We start from the raw sequence: 20,384 nt of genomic DNA, 5'->3' as shown, positions 1-20,384 counted from the left end.
CAGTTTTAATCCCAAAGCTTTGAATATTTGGTGCTTATGCTTGCATTTGAAAATGAGTCCTGAACTTACTTACTGCAACCTTCTTATAGGGTCTTCTGTCTTATGGTTTATGCACTTGTTCTTTTTCTTTTCACTTTCTAACAGTATCTTGGCCAGTCCTGCTTGATAATTATGTGTACCATGTGGTACATGGAATCAAGATTTAATGTTATATCCTATATGTCCTATTCGGATTAGGTTTAGTCGTCAGTTGAGTTGTTTTTTTCTTTCAGTGTGTGGTTACAATAATTGGAATCTTTCCTTGTATACTAATCATAATTAAATAGGGAAGAGGGACTGCAAGTATGGACATATGCTCGCGAGATATTCCCTCCTGCTCCCATCTCTTCTATTTCTCTCAGTTCACTGATTATACTCTACTGATGTTGTTACATGGTATCAGAGTGGTAATATCAACAAACAGATCTATACGTCTGCCACTATTTGGAAAGTCCACCAGGGTTTCAAGTCTTCTCCAGTTGCAGCCTTCATACTGGCCTTGTTTGGTTGACTGTGCCCTAATCAATGTTACAATAACAATAACCTAGGACATATGACCTACTCAGCAGTATCTATATTGAGGTCTTGAGGTGCAGCAATCATATTGGATCATTTTGTGTCTGAGGTTTCTGGTTCCTGAACAAATCTTTTCAATTGGGGAATGAAGTAATTAAATCGTTTCAATTTCAAGAATGAAAGTTGTAACAACCCAGCAACTTAGAAACCAGGCAATGGAGAAGGGAGAGCAAAGAGGAGAGGAGGAAGAGAGACCTTGTGAATGCAATGCACCCCTTCTCCCACCTACTTTATAAACCAATAATCAATGATTAGTCTAGGATATCTTTCCTAAACTAAATTACAGAAAATAAAAAGCCAATATTGTCTGCAAAAAGGAAACTTCTGAAAGGGAAACTATCCTAGATATGTCATTGGTTGTTGACCAAGCAAAATGGGAAAGGGAAACTAGTAAAAAGGTAAATACTAGCAAGTAATTACAGCCAATAACCCACAACTTCCAACACTCCCTCTCAGGCTGGAGTGTATAAAATCACCCATGCCCACTTGCCCAGCTTGCAACTCCCATCCTTGGAGGCAGGTCCAATGAGTGACTTGGTAAGATGTTTCCTAGTTGCTCAGTAAGGGGGAAGCTGCTTGATTATCATGAAACATCTTCATGGGTTGAGTGACTGATTGCCCCAACTCAAGAAGGAAAGATTGGACCGATAACAGTTGAGTTGGCACTGGAGGATGGATCTGTAGTATCTGTAGTAGAGGATGGTTTGGGAAGAGCCTGAGAGGTGACAGTAGTAGCTTGTGACATTGGTGGATCTTGCCATTGCTGCTGCCGTTGATACACAGTCAGTGGCTGATCTTCAGTAGTAGGAACAACAAGAAGAACAATAGTTGGAAGTACCCCATCGGAGAAAACCATAGTTAAATCATCGGAGATGAGCAGAAAGGAGTATCCTCCAAGAAGGTAGCATTGGCAGTCACAAAATAACGGTTTGAAAATCAGGTCAAAACAGAGGTAATCTTTTTGAGTGTGTGAATATCCAAGGAAAGGGGAGAAAGTTTATTTCAAACCAGGTTGCAGAGTGTGTACAAAAAAAAACACACCAAAAAACATGTGGTGGAAGGGAAAACAAAGGGGTGTCAGGATGTACAATAGAGAATGGTATTTTATTATTCAACACAGATGAAGGCATGTGATTAATCAAAAAAATGTAGTAAGAATTGAATGAGACCAAAAGTTATTCGGAACTTTTATATCAAAACATAGAGGATGAGCAGTATCCAGAAGATGTTTGTTCTTAGTTCACCCACACCCTTTTTTTTTTTTTTTGGGGGGGGGGGAGGGGATTGGAGAAGGGGAGGGGTTATAAGAATAGCTAGTTTAATGTATCATGTCTTTGAATGAACAAAAATCAAATATCTCAGCTTGACCAAATCCTAGGGCTTTATCCGAACCGAAAGTTTTAATAAAAGCATCAACTTGGTTATTTATTTCATTATAAAAACTTTGAAAAATGGACAAGCTGTGATCGATCTTTTAATAAATACACCCATATCAAACGAGAATGATCATCCACAAAACTCACAAAGTAATTTTAATTTGACCGTGGTTGATCTTGTTTCCTGAAAGGTCAGAGATTAATCTAAAATAATTCGATTAAGGATAAAACCCATAATAGTCCTACAAAAATTAAAGGTATATTGGCAAAGAAGAGGTGTGAATTTTTTTGGTGAAGTTGTGGCAATTTTTATTAGATCAAACATCCCTAAATCCGTACAAGTAAAAAAGAAGCCTTCATAATGCCATACGAACAAGAAAAGCTACTGATTTTAATGGGCAAGCTTGATGACCCCTTCAAAGAAATTCAGTGCGCTACTATTTTATTTAATAGAGAACAATAAAGAGGAAATAAAAGAGAAATTAGAGAGCACCAATACTACCAGACCCACGGAAGCGAAAGACTGAAGCAATTAAATTCTATTCAAATTTATTTGAAGATTTTGACATATCTAGCTTGAAAGCACTCGTTTTTCCTGTCTTTTTATGATTGAGATAATAAAATATTCATGGGCCTGAATTACATTACTAATAATTTGCCTCCCCAGGACAAAAGCTGCTTGAAGAGGAGAAATATAGGAATGAATTAGTGGCTTTAGCCTATTTTCAATGAATCTAGAAACAAACTTATAAGAAATATTGTTGAGACAAATAGGTTGATAATCAGTCATAGTTTCTGTTTCTATTTTGGGAATTAAGCAAATAAGAGTGATTACAAGTGGGCGAAGAGATGCAGAGGAGGAGAATTATTTTTGAAACAAAATGGAATAGATCCCCAAAAATGAGGTCCCGAAATCCTTGATAGAAACAAGCTTGATAACTGTCACTGCTTAGGACTTTGAAAAGAAATATCTGGAGCACAGCCTGATGTATTTCGCCAATAGGAGTGGTAGACAGAGCAAGATGATTGATTATTTGGGAAGATGGGAGAGGCATTCAACAAGGTGTCTAAAGGGTCATAAGAAGGAGAAAGATTAGGGTAGGAGAAAGAGACTTCTGAGGCCATACCACAAGGTTCAGTTAACCTACTGCCATTTCTTTCTAGTCGCTGAGAAATGGAATTACGGCGAGGACTTGTTTTAGCAATAGAGTGGTAGAAACTCGTATCAGGATTATCATCGGTGATGATCAAACTTTGTGAAACTTGAATCCGAAATCTTCTTGAACATAAAAAAATCTACTTAACTCGTTGGACACGGTTTAAAGAATGTTAATTTGATGTGTCAGAAACCAAAGATAAGTTGAAAATATCAATTTTGAAGATTAACCACAGACTTATTCCAATGAGAGAAGATTTTGAAAAGAAGTAAAAGTTGCATTAAAAGGGGTGGAACTGCTGGACATCCGATGCTAGCAGCAAAACAAATAAGAGTCAGGGTGAGAGTTCCAAACATATTGAAATAAAAAAGTTTCTGATAAGAAACCTTGCAAGAAGAACTGTGGATGACTGGGACGAGTCAATGAAAATTTAGGAAGTCTAGCAGAAGGAAAGGTATGAAACCTGTCCTGTGAAGCAAACTCTCTGTCTGAAAACTCTTTGATTAAAGAAGGGGTTATTGTTTATTAGATGAAGTGAATTTTGAGCTTCTTAATTTGAGTTTTTCAAGGTCAAGATCCTATGGAGGCAGGATAGGGAATGGGCTGTGGAGTAGGGATGGAGGGGCACCACCCAAACAGAATTTCGTTAAAATAACCAATGAAAACAAAAATACATGTTAAAGATGCTAAATAACCAATAATGCATCACAAATGCAGCATCAGCCATAAAAGGAATAATATAGTAACCGGAGACAAGAATATGAGAAGCGTGAATGCGAGAGTTTACTAACACCATAAGCCTCCCTTGAAGCCTTGAGTGCCAGCACCATCAACAAGACCTTTGTTATTGTTAGAAACCAAGCTCTTAATAACCTAAACAGTAGCTGAATCGATGAATAGAACAGAGAAGAAGAAGAAGAAAAGAGGAGAAGAACCAGCAGCAGGAGCCTGTGATTCTAGATAGAACTCCTAGAATCGCAGGCTGTCTGTCTTTATCTATTGATCTCAAGGTCCATGTTACAACTTGAGAGACAAGAATACTTTTCCTCTAAAAATGAAAATAAAAGTACAATTTGTGGACAGAATATCCTAACTCTAGAATCTGTACAAAGTAGAAAGTACAGAAAAGGAAAGTATGAAAATAGAAACTATGCTCTCTAACTCTTCAAAACTTTTGCACCAAAAATCCTTCTCCAAAAATAGAAACTCAATAACTTGAGCACCAAGGCTGCTGTCTTGGTCCTGCGCACCAAGGCAGCAGCCTTGAACCTTGTGCAATTCTCAAACACTCACCCTCAAGCTGGAGCAGACAATTCTCCCATGCCCAACTTGCAACACATAGACTGGAAATAGGCTTGAATAGTGCTTTAGTGAACACTTCAGCCAGCTGATTAGTAGAATCCACAAAGGAAGTCTCGATAATTTTCTTCTTGACTACATCACGAACAAAGTGACAGTCCACTGTATATGCTTTGTCCTCTTATGGAATACTGGATTGTTGGCAATATATGTAGCAGCTTGACTATCATGGAACATCTTCATAGGGGCAGAGATTGGAAAACCTATCTCCTCCAACAAGGAACGAAGCCACATCAACTCAACAACCGTGTGGGCCATAGCTCTATACGAAGTAGCTAGACCGGGCATCGATGGATTGCTTCTTCTCCTTCAAGTCACAAGATTTCCACCAAAGAAGGTACAATAACCCGTTGCAAGCTGACGATTAGTTGTAGGTCCTGCCTAATCTACATTAGAAAAAGCAACCAAATCCATTAGATTTGGTTGATAAATAAGCCCTTTACCAGGAGCACTCTTGAAATACTGAAGTCCTCTCATCGCTACATCCCAATGGGCCATTCTAGGATACTGCATAAATTGACTCAACACACCTAGACTATAGGAAATATTAGGACAAGTAACTTTGACATAACTAAGCTTTCCAATAAGGCTCTTAAAGCAATGAGCATCATCCAACAAGTCACCATCATCCAACCCCAATTTTAACTAAGGATCCGTGGGAATGTCAGTAGGTTTAGAGGCAAGCATTCCAGCCACATCAAAAAGATCCAAAACTTAATTTTCTTTGTAACAAACTTATTTTGTTACTGGGAATTACCTAAATTCCTAGGAAATGCTATAGGTTACCCAAGTCTTTGGTCTGGAAATATTTCTATGACTGTGTCTTGGCTACATGGCTCCAACATCATTTCCTGAAAGAATAATATCATCAACGTAAACTGCCATAATGACTACCCTGCCACCTTGTCGTCTAATGAAAATAGAATGGTCAGAATAACATTGGACAAATCCAAAAAACTCCATAGTCTTGCTAAATCTCTCAAACCAAGCCTACAAAGATTGGTTGAGTCCATAAATTGCTTTATATAGCTTACAAACATGAGCATTGTCCTCCCCATGAGAAACATACTTTGGAGGTTGCTCTATATAAACCTCTTCTTTGAGATCACCATACAAAAAGGTATCTTGATATCAAGCTGAAAAAGAGGCCAATCATGATTCACAACTAAAGAAATTAACACATAGACTGAATTGAGTCTACCCATAGGAGAGAAAGTCTCAAAATAGTCCACCCCATATGTTTGTGTATAACCCTTGGCCACTAGACGAGCCTTGAGCTATTCAACAGTGCCATTAGGATGATAACAATATACACCCACTATCAATGGACCACCTATTTTCCAGGGGGTAAGTTTACCAAAGACCATATATGACGAGATTGTAAAGCATCTATTTCCAAATCCATGGCGGCTTTTTAGCCAAGAATTTTAAGGGCCTCATTATGGTGGGTCGGAACATGAATGGCAAATAGGGCAACTGCAAGATGATGAAAGTGGGGGGGGGGTAGATGAGTAATAAACACATAATTGGAAACAAGATAAACAATGTTAGAACGTTAAGTCCAAGTAGGAGTACCATTCCTTAAGGCAATTGGTAAGTCATCCGAAGTCGGAGTAGGGTCTCCACTAGAAGAACCCGCTGGTGGAGAGGGTAAAGATGGAACTACTGTAGGATCGACATTGATCTCCATTTGAGGAGAAACACCAATATCAGTAGGAGGAACTGTAGTATCCACAATACGCTTCTGCCAACTTACGCCTATGCTGATAAACCTGTAGAGGGGTACTATCAGTTGAAAGAACTAAAGATGGAATGGAAGGAGCATCATTCAGAACAAGGTTTTCATTAGATAGAGATGGACTAGAATAATACGAGGTATCCTAGAGAAAGGTCACATCAGCACTCGCAAGCTGTTTCCGATGTATAGGATCATATTATCGAAAACCTTTTTGAGTACGGGAGTACTTAAGAAAAATGCAATCAACAGATGGGTAGAATGTTTATCCACAATATGGGTTATGTGAACAAAACCAACACAACCAAAAACTTTGGGGGGCAATAAAAAAGGGTCTATACGAAAAAACAATTGAAAATGGAGATTTGTTAGAAAGCAAAGCCATAGGCATTTGGTTAATCAAATGACTCACATTCAAAAAAGCATTACACTAGCAACTCTTGGGTAGACTCATCTAAATTATGAGAGCTCGTGCAACCTCGAAGAGGTGACGATTCTTGCATCCAACCACTCCATTTTGTTGTGGAGTGAATGAACAACTAGTTTGATGAATCATCCCAGGAGAATCACAGAAGTTAGATGTAACATTTTGCGCATATTCAAAAGCATTATCATATTTAAAAATATTAACAGGTAGAGAAAATTGAGACATTATTTTATGAATATAGGTAAGAACTCAGTTTGATCCTTTAAAAGACACAACCATGTAAGACGAGAAAAATTGTTGACAAAATTGACAAAATGCTGAAAACCATGCCTATTACTAACTTTGCAAGGAGCCTAAATATCTAAATAAACAAAAGAAAACAAAGACTCACTACGAGAGATGGAGCATGGAGGATAGGTGGCATGATGATGCTTCCCTAACTCACACGCCTCACAGTTTAAGCCACACATAGATTTAAAAGACAGAAATAAATTTTTTAATCTAGCTAAGGAAAGATGGCCTAAATGGCGGTGCCACTAAAAGGCATCGACGCCATCATTGGAGAGAGCCGCAATTGGGGTAGCATAGTCTAGATAGTAGAGTCCGTTCCGTTCACACCCTCCGTTAATTGTCTTCCTCTTGTGAAGATCTTGAAAAACTAAAAAATTAGGAGAAAAGGTTATAGAATAGTTAAAGTCTTTAGTTAACGGGCTGACAGATAATAAATTAAAAGTAAAGTTAACAACACGAAGGACAAATGACAAAGTAAGGGAAGGTGTGGGAGAAACACTTCTAGAACGTAAAATAGGTGTGGAAGTCCTAGTAGCTATGATAATAGAATTGTTAGTTGTAGATTTAGAAAAAGAACTAAAAAGGGATGACTTACTAGTCATGTGGGAAGAACCCTCTGAATCGATGATCCAAGGGGTGGATGTAGAAGTAAGAAGTGCTGTGTTATTTGCATGAGAGAGAGTGGCGACAGAAGTGCCAGTGGATGTAGAAGCATTGGTCTCAATATTTTGTAGATGACGGAGGATTTGGCTTGCATCATGTCGTAGAGTCTTAGACAGTTCCCCAGAAGAAGATCTAGAAACATTATCCTTGGCTGTTACTGTTTCAGTACCACCATTAGATACGACATGATTGGCAAGTTGCTTGGTCCATTCTGGCTTCCCATGCTTAGCATAAGAAGCTTCTACCAAGTGTCCAATTTTACCACAATGAGTACATAGGCGAGATGCCTTATTCGACTGCTGAACACCACAACACTAGAAAATCTACTAACTCCCCCTGAACCACGGCCACGGCCCATTCCGCAAATAGTAGTAAATGTAGAACTCTCTCCTTTAGAACTACTTTCAGGCATTGCAATCTATTGAAGCCTAGAATATGCTTTACAGAGATTGGGGACATGCTCTCCAGCTAACAGATGCCCTTTGACAGCTTTCAGTTTAGGGTTCAATCTTGCAAGAACTTAGATACAAAAAACTCATTTTGCTGTGCCTTAAGCTTCTCTATATTTGTGGTGAGGGGCTGAAAAACATTCAACTCCTCCATCATGCCCTTGAAGGAATTGCAATAATCCTGCAGAGATTTGTTAGCCTTCTGAAACTGAAATAATTTTTCATAAATCATATAGATACATGTAATATTTTTAGCCTGGGAATAGGTCTCTTGCAAATCATCGCATATTCTCTTGGCAGTCTTGTGGAACATAACAATGACTGTTATGTCAGGTTCCATGCTATTCCACATCCAAATTTTGATGATAGCATTATTTTGGCCCCAACTAGGGTAAAAATTTGTCGGTCTCGGTAGGAGGTTCGACCTCAATGAATTTAAGCTTACCTTTTGCAAGGATTTGAACATGAATGCTTGGGGCCAAAGCAAATGATTAGAATCACCTTTGACTTGATGGTGGTAATTTGAACATTCACCCGATCTCTTTGAGGTGCTTTGGATTTAGCAGTACTTATGGTTGAATCATTGGTAATTGAAGACATGATATATAGAGTTTGAGGTCACACAATCTGTAGTATAGAATCATGATCCAGCAGCCCAGAACTTGAATGAAGATTTAAAAAAAAGGGAAATTCTGCAGTGTAGAATCGAATAGGTAATTCTGCAGAACAGAAAGTAGATAAATAGATTTGCAGAATGCAGAAACAAAGGGCTAAAAGGATTTGGTCAAGTTCTGAAATATTTAAAGAGTAAAAGGTAGGGAAGATCAGTTCAAATCAACATCTGATCTAACGGTAAATAGTTGCAGCAGTAGGTGGCTGCACACCAATGACAACTAGAGCAAAATTGAACTTCAGAAGAGAGCAATGGAGATAGCACTGTTTAGATTTAAAAAGCTCTGATGCCATATTAGAAACCAAGCTCTTAATACGTAAACAGTAGCTGAATCGATGAAAAGAAGAAGAAGAAGAAGAAAAGAGGAGAAGAACCACCAGCAGGAGCCTGCGATTCTAGATAGGACTCCCACAATTAAGGTCCATGTTACAACTCGAGAGACAATAATACTTGTCCTCTAAAAAAGGAAATAGAAGTACAACTTGTGGACAGAATATACTAACTCAAAAATCTGTCCAAAATAGAAAGGACAGAAAAAGAAAGTATGAAAATAGAAAGTATGCAACTCTAACTCTTGAAAACTTCTGTACCAAGGATCGCTCTCCAAAAATAGAAACTGAATAACTTAGCACCAAAGCTGCTGTCTAGGTCCTGCACACCAAGGCTGCAGCCTTGAATTGCACAAACCTCAACGGTAATATAATAAAAGAGTAATTTTTCGATGATAATTCAGCATGATTGGTACATTTGGTTCATTTAAAATATATATATATATATATATATATATATATATATTTTGGCTTAAAGTGTATGTTGGGGGTAAATTTTTGGGTTGGGGGATTTTGAAACGCTTTACTTCCAAAATAAAATCATGATAAGAGAAACAAAGAAGATTAACATGCAAAGAAGAACAAAAAGAGACATCTTCCCTCTTCAAGGCACAAATGTACGTTTCAAATAATGCTGGCTAAAAATATACAAATAAGTGTGTGTACTAAGGAAAAATAAAATCTTGATTGACAGATTGTGGTACCTACTACCTAGGTGGGTAAATGGGAGGCATCAGGTTCCTGCATGAAGGATGGATATCAACATCCAATTCCAATTCAGTAAAAAGTATTAACTTGCAAGAGATCCGAATATTGAGGCTTCACAATGGATGTTAACTTAAAGATTAATTTAGTGTTGAGAATTTGTTGCACAATTCCTTGATGATATTCATAACTATGTCTACCTATGGTATCTAGTGTGGTCAAATGTTGCCTTCTTGTTGCCATGTTCCCCTAGCACATCAAGGTGCTTCTTATTTCACAGTAGTCAAATTAAATCTTTTCCAATGTTTGTTGTACAAGATAAATATAAATGGAAATTTATATTTTGCTTGTTGCCTGTGGCAACATTGATCTTCGAAGGAGACCCCACAAATCATTCCTCCTTTTTCTCTTTTCAATGAGCAACAATTGGTAAATTGTTTGTTTGATCAAAGAAGTTGGGGTAAGGCTGCGTACATTTTACTCTTCCCAAATCTTGCTAGCTGGGGGAACCATGTGCATTGGGTATGACCTTAAAAAAATACAAAAAAAAGCAGGAAAGGACTTATTTTTTATTAATTGATTAATTGATTATTCCTGTATTTACTGTTTGTTCATTATGCCCTATGCGCTATTCTAGTGTAAGCTACCGGATCTTTCTTTCTAGTTATAAACTGGAATTCTCACAAGATTTTGCTCGTGTGGCAGAAAGCTATTTGTTGGCACTGTGCGAAAATGACAGGTTGAAGGAGGTTTTGCAATTGTTAGATGTTCTGGACATAACAAAAGTCTCATCATTGGTCTGCATTGCTAATATCTTTAAGTCCCTAGGGAGGCTATTACAAGAGAAGGTTGCAGAGAAGTTCATTTTGGCATTCAAAACCTGTAGTATGTTCATCATTTACTTATTCTTTTTGGGCTAGAGTATATTTCATATGCTTCAATGCATTGGGGATCTGTTTCACGATGAACAAAAACCATAGTTGTTGACTTCTTATTTTGATTAGTTGGAGGGAAACAACCTTACTGGCATGATTTGTAACTTCCCCATTATATATTTCTGTGGACTCAAAAGATTCGTCATTAGACTACATCTGACTGACAGGTTCATCAAGGAAGACTGGGGTCTTGTTTCCTTGGTAGTCATCAAGGAACAGTAGCTGTTGCTTTTCTTACTACTGCCCTTTGGCTTTCTTTTCTTCTTTAAATTTATTTCACCATGGAACTTCTTGCCTGAATTTCGGAGACATTTCTCTTGTCTGCCGATTCTGCCCCTTCCCAATGAATAACGATAAAAACAGGGAAAATCCTATTCATCCAAAAAATCTCCCAATTTTCTTTCTGTTACAACAATATGCATTTTGCGGAAGACCCTTGGTTGATGGTAAAAAGCTTGAGCTGCCAGGTTGAAGTTGTGGGGTTTTGAGAGTTCTCCCACAGTCCCACTTTGTACAAAATGCCAAAGGTTGGAACCATTGCACATGCATCAAATCTAGGGCCCTTTGAAAGAGGTGGTACAACCTCTTTACAGCATACATACTGAGTTGTAAGAGTATTTTGAAACATGTGGTTCATATGAACTGTGTAATGATTTTTTTATTTTGGTAGGTGCAGAATCGGGAGTGGAATGTATATCAGACTTCATCTATTACTATGCTGCTAGCATGCCAAATTTAGCGGTGAGGTTCTTATGAACATGACTGATAATGTATTTAATTAAGTAAATTTGTGATTGGAGTATATTGAGTCTTCGAAAGTTCAAATACAGATGCATTGTAGATTACCCGATAACTGTTATCCTTCATCTCTGAGATGTGAAAGCTTGGTTCGCGGTCCTGGTTGGTTATGCAAAGATCCTGGCAACAAAGACATTGTATCCTGGAGTTTGAGCATGCTTTTTGTCTCCAGAGGGTGTACCCTATCAGGCCAAATTGTCATGGCTCTCTTCTCACTGACTTCCCCCTCCCCCATCTTGAATTAAGTTGTTCGAGAATTCCCCTCCATCAAAAGGCACTTGGATCTTCAAAAGCTGTCATTGTTTTTTGTGGTCCAGGAGTTACCAAGGCTGACCTATTTGTCCTGTACTGGGACTTGCCATATGGGAAACCTGATCTATGCCTTCTTTACAAATAAAATGTCCTGAACATAAGACTTAAAAGATCATCTTGCCTCTAAATCCAAGTTCAGGTGTTTTCCTTTAGTTGGTCTGTTGTGTTCATGATCCCAATTTTTGGTGACTAATCTTTCTTCTGCTCTTGGTTGAAATGAAATCACCCTCAATTCCATAGTTGCCATAGGCATAAGGTGAATCAAGGTGGTCAATGGGTGCAAGTTAGCGGCTCCAACCAAAATCTCCCGAAAGAAACCACCTGGAACCTACAGTGCCTTGACAATGAAAACTCTGTGAAATAACTACCCTGTAGCATTGGTCACAACCAATGTTCAAAATTTCACCGCATGTCGGGGTTTCGTTGGCTGGCGAAACCACAATATAACTTTGCCATGGCGGGGGTTTTAGTCAAATTTGGCCCCCAAATTTTTTTTGGGGGGGGGTATATTAGGTAATTTTGGGTCAAAATTTGGTGTCTACCCTAAGTTGCCTAACTTGTAAATTATTATGTTTGTACATTCCTAACTAGTAGGAGTAGATTAGGAAACATTTAAGAATGCAATAAATATTCTACATTTCTACAATGATTCTCCATATCAGTACCCCATTACATTATCTTCACACCTCATTCTTCCATGTCTGCCAAGATTTACCAATCAACACCCTCATCACATAATTATCCTCCCAATTCACCTTTCCTATCTTGTATTATTTTGTAATATTGTGTAAATTATTATGATTGTACATTCCTAATCAGTAGTAGATTAGGAAACATTCAAGAATGCAAGAAACATTCAAGGGTGATATTTCGCTGAATTTGCCGTGACAAAATGAATAATCGGCCATATATTGCCAATTTCTCATCGATTTTTTGGCTGTATTTTGCAAATATTGTTTAGGTCCCTCTTTTTGTTTTGGCACCCAGTGACATGGCGAAATACCACTGAGTTTTGGCAATATTTCGCCGAAATTTTGTACCATGTTCATAATCTTCTCTCTTATGTTTCTTTTGGTGATTAATTAGCAAATATCATTACTAAAGGGTACTAAATGTTTTCTCAGCAAATATTGGCAAGTTTGGCATGTATATATGCGCCAACTTGAGGGAGAGTATTGTAATCTGGGTGGAAGGGTGAATTTTCCAGGAGTTATTTTCTTTGTTTAGTCCCAATTAGTTAGATCCTTACTTTCTTGTACTCATTCCCTGTTATAAATAAAGGTGGGCTTTGTCAAATTAAAAACACTCAATATTTATTTCTCTACAACCTACAATAATCACTGTGCAGAATCTCCCTCATCAATTTAACCACCTCATAATTTGTTATAGTGAAACTCTCGTTACTGCCCATATACTCTATCTTCGTTCTCTCAAAACCTTTTGATTTTAATGTCGATCTCCATAAATTCCGACTTGGCACTAATGCCTCCTTTTGTCTCTTTACCAAAATAATATCATCAATAAAATGCATTGTTGAGAAACACTATTTTGGTACAATGGCTTGAATTAATTAGTGTGATCTCAAGCCATCTATTTATATTAAAGTGGAAATAATACTATTACATAAATACCCTTACTTAGGTAACAAGAAATAGAAAATTACATAAACAAAAACTCTAATAGAGTTGAACTCCTAGTAGAACTCAACCAACACTCCCCCTCAAGTTGAAGCATAAATATTAGTCATGCCTAACTTGTCTACAATAGGAAGGAAATCTCCTACCTTCAAACATATAGTGAAAATATTTGCCATTTGGACTCCGGACCTCACAAAATGCATGTAGATGAGCCCTTGTTTCAACTTTCCTTTGACAAAAAACCTATCAATTTCAATTTGCATAATTCGATCATGTTGTACAGGATTATTGGCCATACTAATGGCAGCCTTATTGTCACAATATAGCATCACAGGGTTTGGAACTTGGACTCCAATATCTTTTAGTAGGCATTTTAACCATAGTATCTCACAAACTCCACGAACCATGGCTTTATATTGAGCTTCAGTACCGGATAAAGCTACCACATTCTGTTTCTTATTCCTCCAAGCAACAAGATTACCTTCAACAAAGGTACAGTAACCTGAAATTGACTTCCTGTGTGGAGATCTGGCCCAGTCTGCATTAGTGTATGCTTCTACCCTGAGATTATCAATGGGTGACAAAAGTATTCCTTTTCCAGGAGCTCCCTTCAAATACTTCAGTATTCTAGTAACAGCCTTCATATGAGCTAAATATGGATCATGCATGAACTGGCAGGGACGTTTATAGCAATCATATTGAATGGGCCATCTCTAAAAGATGTCGATTATTCCTTTTGGCAACCCCATTTTGGGTAACCGTATCAACACAACTGGTCTAATGTATTGTGCCAGAGTCGGAGAGATTTGAAATTCACCATCAATATATTCTGTGCCATTGTCATTGCGAAGGATTTTCACAGTGGCATTGAACTGAGTTTTAATCATATTATAAAAATCACGAAAACATAAAAAAACCTCTTTTTTTGTTTTGTTTTAAAAGATAAATCTATGTAGAACGAGAGTGACAATCAATAAAAGTAACAAAATACCTATGGCCAGTATTAAACACACATGAGCAAGGGGCCCCACACATCAGTATGAATTAGCACAAAATGAATAGATTTTCTATTATGGAGAGAAGGTAAATAAGTAGAACGAGTCTGCTTCGCAAAAATGCAGGCTTCACAAAAAAATTAATCCTTGTTATAAAAAGAAAACTAAAGCAGGATATACTTTCTTAAGAGTTCCTAAAGGGGGGGTGCCCTAGCATATGGTGCCACTGATGAAGGTCTAATATTTTCAAATGGATTTGATTAGAAGTTGCAGTCAAAGCAGAAGTAGATCCTCTAATCGGCTCCAGCAGATAAAGTCCATTGTCTAGTTTACCACGTCCAATCTCCTTCCTCTTTACCAAATCTTGGAAGACATAGTAAAATGGGAAAAAAGTCACTTTACAATTCAAGTCATGTGTAAGAGTACTGATGAAGAGCAAGTTAGTAGAGAGAGAGAGAGAGAACATGTAAAACTTTAGACAAAGAAAGTTATAGAGAATGCTGAATAGTCCCTTTTTCAACAATAGAAGAATAAGAGCCATTAGCGATTTGAACTTTATCTTTTCTAGAAGTTGGAGAATAATGTACGGAAAAGGAGGATGAACCTGTCATATGATCTTTGGCTCTTGTATCAATGATCAAAGGAGTGGAAACTGAAGAAACATGGAAGCCTGTAAAAGTTTTACTTGAAGTAGCAAGGTAGGAGTTGGTATGGGCAATGGAGGAAGTAGTAAGACTACATAATACGTTGTTGAATAGCTAACTCCTCCTGTGAAAAACCAACGTTTGCAGAGGGTGTTGTGGAAATCGTCTATGAAAGATTAGCCTTCGGTTTCCTGCTTCTTTGTGCCATTTTCTGCTTAAAATCAGCAGGCTTCCCATGGAGTTTCCAACAATTTTCCTTGGTATGATATGGTTTGTGACAGTGCTCACACTTGACAATCTCCTTAGCCGAATCAGATCTAGTGCTAACAGACTGTAAAACTGGTTTCTCCACAATAGAAGCATGAAGCATGGCTAATCGACGGCTTTACTCACATTGAAAAAGGACATAAGATTGTCCTAGTGTAGGAAAGGGAGAACGACTCAATACTTGCACTTTGATTTGATCATACTCCACATTCAAACCCACCAAGAAGTCATATATCCGAATCTTATCAATATTTTTCCTATGAGTAGCCACATCATCTGGATTAGTGGGGTGATAATCCCCATAATGATCCAACTCCTGCCAAAGAGATTGCAAACTCAGCATAATATTGGGCCACAGTCAGTTCCTTTTGGGTAATCTCATAAAGCTTCTTCCGTACTTCATAAACCTATACATCATTCCTCAACTGTCCATATATTTTTGTAGTAGCCTTCCAGATTTGGGCTGCAGTATCAAGTAATAGGTATCCATGTGAAATATTTGGATTCATATAATTTAAAAGAAATGGCTTAATAAGAGAGTCATTCGAGATCCATTTATCCTGTGAAACACCTGTGGTGGTAGGTCTAATAGTGGCGCCCGTAATGTGTCCAACAAGTTGTCTTCCGGCAATAGTTAGGTAAGCAGATCGAGACTAGATTAAATAATTTGTTCTATCAAATCTTACCGAAAGAGGATGAAGAGTGGGGTAATGTTTGGAGCTAGTGGGAGTAGTAGTATCATCGGTAGTTGCCATGTTTAAAAAATTGTCTATAGTTCTTCAGTATTCACCCTTTCAAAGTAATTGAAACGTCACAAAATGCAATAGCCAAACCACCCAAACAATGCTAGGAAATGATAGGATTCAAAAGGTGCATATAAGGAACACCAATTTTTTTTTTAACGAAAGAGGCCCCTGGAGTTTTGGGAAATTATAAATAAGCCCCAAAAAAATGTGAAGTCGCAAATAGGTCCCTAAAAATATGCAAATTCACAAATATATCCCTGAAAATATGAAAATTTACAAATGAGGCCTTTGAAACATCGTTATTTTTTTCTTTCTTTTTTTTTTTGAGCTAATAGAACTGCAGGTTAGGAAGGACAAAAGAAAAATATGGTTTGGTTAGAGTTGGGCTGGTTTGGTCCATGTTGATTCAAGGGTTGAATAGGTTTTTAAGGAGCTCTCGTTTCAGAAGAAGGCGGAAGGAAGAGAAAGGCAAAGATGGGTTCAAGCGTTGGGCGATAGGTTTCTGTGGTGTCTTCTAGGACTGGGGGATGTTGTTGGGTTGCAGCGGGAGGTTTCAGATGATGGTTTTGGTGACGGAGCAGTTGCTAAAGAAAATGAGGTTTGGTGACAGAGCAGTTGCAGTGGCGGTGGAGGTAGTCTTCGTCAGTGAGAGAGATAGAGATTTTTCTTTTTCTTCTTTCTCTTCCCTAATCGAATTTAGGCTCTGATGCCATGTTAAGAAACAGGATTTTGGTAGAATGGCTTGAATTAATCAGTGTGATCTCAAGCCATCTATTTATAATAAAGCTATAAGAACACTATTACATAAATACCCTTACTTGGGTAACAAAAAATGGAAAATTACATTAACAAAAACTCTAATAGAGTTGAACTCCTAGTAGAACTTAACCAACATGTATGCTCCAAGAAACCTCACTTTGAATGCTTCAAATTTACATCCATGATAATCACACACCAAAAAGGCTTAGAGCTGATCTTTGAGGTAATCCATTTAATTAGCAATTCACTACATTGACCCCCTGCAGTTCTTAAACTAGTCACCACACCATCATTACACATCTTTAATTATACGGAAATATTTACCCAAACCATTGTGCTTCTCTAGTAATTTCCTGGTTAAATCTCTAGTCTCTATGGATTATGCCATAAGCTTTTTCTTGGTCAAGAAAGACCATATTAACGTCCTTCTTGCAAAGTGTAAATCTTTCCATGAGTCGCCTGAGTGAGTAAATATCTTCTGTATTCACCCTACAAAGTAAAGGTAAATACCTTCTGTTGTGAATCTTCTTGGCACGAAACCAATTTGGTTGTTTTCTATAGTAGTTTCTTGTTTCAAGTGTCTCAAAAACCTTCTCTGGTAATTACGTAGTATGAGTGTATGATTCATTAGTTTTATGCCTCTAATCCTCTAGTCCTATATAGTCATCACAACTCTGAATGTGACCATAATTTTTGTAATTGGATTCACAATTCTTTTCCTCCTTTCATATGGCATCTATCATGTGCTTATAATCTTGTTAAGTTGCTTGGTTAGCAAATGTAAACCTGAAATGCCTAAGCTCTTTGCCACTTCTCTTAAGACCTCATTTGGAACAGATGTGTGGGCTCCTTTCATCCCTTTAATGCTTCTTTTACGTGAAAACACCCTCATTGTTCGTATATCCCTATGACATGTGGTGTCATGATTGGTAAATTACTCAAAATTTCTTCATTTAGTAGGTTGTCGAAGTGATGTCCCCATCCCTCCTCAGTAATACTGCACATCACCTTTACTACATGTAAAATGGTTAAAATCTCTACTCTTGCTTTTTCTCATTTTAGCTATCTTATGGATAGCTTTCCTGCATCCTTTGTGTTTAGATTGTTTTAGTAATCTTCGCACTTTTTGCTCCTCCTTTCTCCGTGACCTTCTTACCCTCTTTGTGAAGAATTCATAGAAATTTAGATCCTTTGCTTCCTTTGTCCTTTGCCATGTCTTAAAACTACCTTTCTTATTCTAAATGGTTGTTGAACATCACCATCCCATGATAAAGTGACATGAACACAACTTGGACCCCTGGCAGAAACCCTAAGTGGGGCCCACAAGAACGCTCTAAGAAGCCCCCCAGGCTGGCCAAACTCCCTGGGAGGGGTATTTTTGGCATTTTCTGCCCTAATTATTTGCTGGAATTTAATTCCAGTTTAATTACAGAGTCCAGATTGGTTAGGAAGTTTGTTTTGAGTTAGTAGTTAAGTTAGTTATTGAGTCCTTTGTTCTTTTAAACTCTTGCACAAGTGGCAATTAGAGTTTTAATTAAAACAGAATTTAAGCATGTTCTTATTAGAGTTTAAGTTAATTTAATGTTTTATTTCAGCATGTGTCCATTAGGAATTATTAGAGCTAGGGGCAGACCTAACATAAACTTAAAAGAAGTGGTGAGAAAGGATATGCATAGCTTAGGCCTTGTTAATAGCATGGCTTCAAATAGTGCTGATTGGAAGGCTATAATCCATGTAGCCGACCCCATTTAGCTGGGCCAAGGCTTGACGATGATGATGATTTCAGCATGTGCCCATTAAACTTTGTTGTGGTTCTCTTTGGGATGGCCACAACGGATTTTGAAGCATTCTTCATCAACAATTAGCAACTATTCTAAAATTCCAGCAGCCATTAATCATCACAGCAGCCTCCACCAAGTAAGTAAACACCCCAACCCCCTTCCCTCTCTCTTCCCTACCCACTCAAGGATCCCCCACCCCTGCTCTTCTTCTCCAGGCCCTCCCTGCTTCTGTGTGCTGCCCTCTTTTCCCTCCTCCCTCCTGCCGTGACCTGGTAGCATTCATCCCAAACCCCACGACACCTCCTGCCCTGCCCTCCCCTGTCCCTATCCTGCAACACCTCCCCTTTCTTCCCCAACACATTTGCCCACCCTCCTCTTTTGCTGCCTCTTCCCTGTGGCAGAAGCTGCAGGCCTCCCCTGTTGAGTCTATATTCCCCTTCCCCCTTACCTCCCTTTTCCTTCCAATTGGGTTGCATCATTGTCCCTCACCCCACCCTTACTTCCACTTAAAACCCTAAAATGGAACACTTTTAAGATTCTGCACTTCATCTTCTTCATCAAAATTTTCTGCAATTCATCTTCAACCTCTAGACCTAAACCCTAGGTCAATATAAACCCTCACCCACACACATTAAAACCATTAGAACTAAGTCTGAAATCACATCACAGCAATAACAGCCAACTCCCCCATCTAGCCAAAATCCCATAACCCTGGTTTTCTAGCCCTTCTTGTTAAAGTTCAGATCTGAATTCAGCATTACAAGCAAGGTTCTAAGTGCTTGAACCCAACCTACGCATTCTAGAATAATGGTTCTTTTGCTGGAAGATTCTGCACAGCCCTTAGTTTGATTTAAAATTCTCAAAAACCCTAACCCTAAAACTGGGTTTACATCATAAAGTCACCTTAGAGGAATGGCTCTTCTATTCTCCTATGACAGCTTTAGCAACCTACTTAATACTTATTCAACATCGTATTAGTGTCTCCTTCAAAATTCGAGTTTTCTTGTATGAGCACTTTACTTGTAAATGATTTCATGTACCTTTATTTTCTAATATAAGAACGGAAACGTGTGAGGTAGGCACCCCAAGAGGGAAGGGGGTATTCTGGGAATGGGTTTTCATTAGATAGAACCTTCAACAGCAGATGGGATAGATGCCAGCATAGACTTAATTCTAGATTCAAGTTACCCACTTTTGGCAGGTTAAAAAAAAATGCTCGTCTCTTTTCAAAGTAAATGGTTTTAGTCGATAAATCATCAACCATCACATTAACTGAGATCCCCTAAGTGTTCATCTAATGCAACCATGTCGTCCATGTACATCTTCATATCCCCTACAATCTCTTCCAACATGTCCATTTAGATTATATCCAATAAATATCTTTTCCCCTTGACTAAGACCTTGGACTAATCCATCCATTTGTTCCCAAAATTGTAACTTCTGCTTCCATCCAATCCCACTAGTGGTGCATGGGTAAGGGTGTTAGTTGTGTACCGAAATCGTTTAAAGCGTACCGTACCGTACTGCACTATTTTAAAATTTGGTACAGTATGTACCAAAACCAAATTTTGAAGTTCAATACGGTATGGTATTGGTTTTAGATACTATACCATCGGTATGTACTGAATACCATACCAATTTACCATATACTGAATACCGAAAACCGTACTGTATTGGGGGTTAGTTCGTTTTTTAATTATATAAGCATCTATTCTTGCCACTAGAAAACCT

The 20,384-nt window shown here is 38.1% G+C and overlaps 1 protein-coding gene across 7 annotated transcripts in view; it reads left to right on the top strand.

Moving 5' to 3' along the window:
* Positions 1 to 20,384, top strand: part of LOC149022325 (Tetratricopeptide repeat (TPR)-like superfamily protein) — a 74,644-nt gene that overhangs the window by 7,578 nt on the left and 46,682 nt on the right. For 6 of the 7 annotated variants that reach the window (XM_089150447.1, XM_089150448.1, XM_089150445.1 and 3 more), the window contains 2 exons: positions 10,485 to 10,664; positions 11,385 to 11,455. In XM_089150447.1, coding sequence (XP_089006573.1) covers positions 10,485 to 10,664; positions 11,385 to 11,455 — 251 coding nt within the window. The remainder of the gene's footprint in view (positions 1 to 10,484; positions 10,665 to 11,384; positions 11,456 to 20,384) is intronic. The other variant, XM_089150446.1, reaches the window with a different exon arrangement.

Source organism: Hakea prostrata, chromosome 3, assembly GCF_041222555.1.
Source record: "Hakea prostrata isolate BN-2017 chromosome 3, UWA_Hpros_2, whole genome shotgun sequence".
NCBI classification, from domain to species: domain Eukaryota; kingdom Viridiplantae; phylum Streptophyta; class Magnoliopsida; order Proteales; family Proteaceae; genus Hakea; species Hakea prostrata.
The sequence above is the reverse complement of the archived record's forward strand: the minus strand, read 5'-3'. Positions and strand labels throughout refer to the sequence as shown.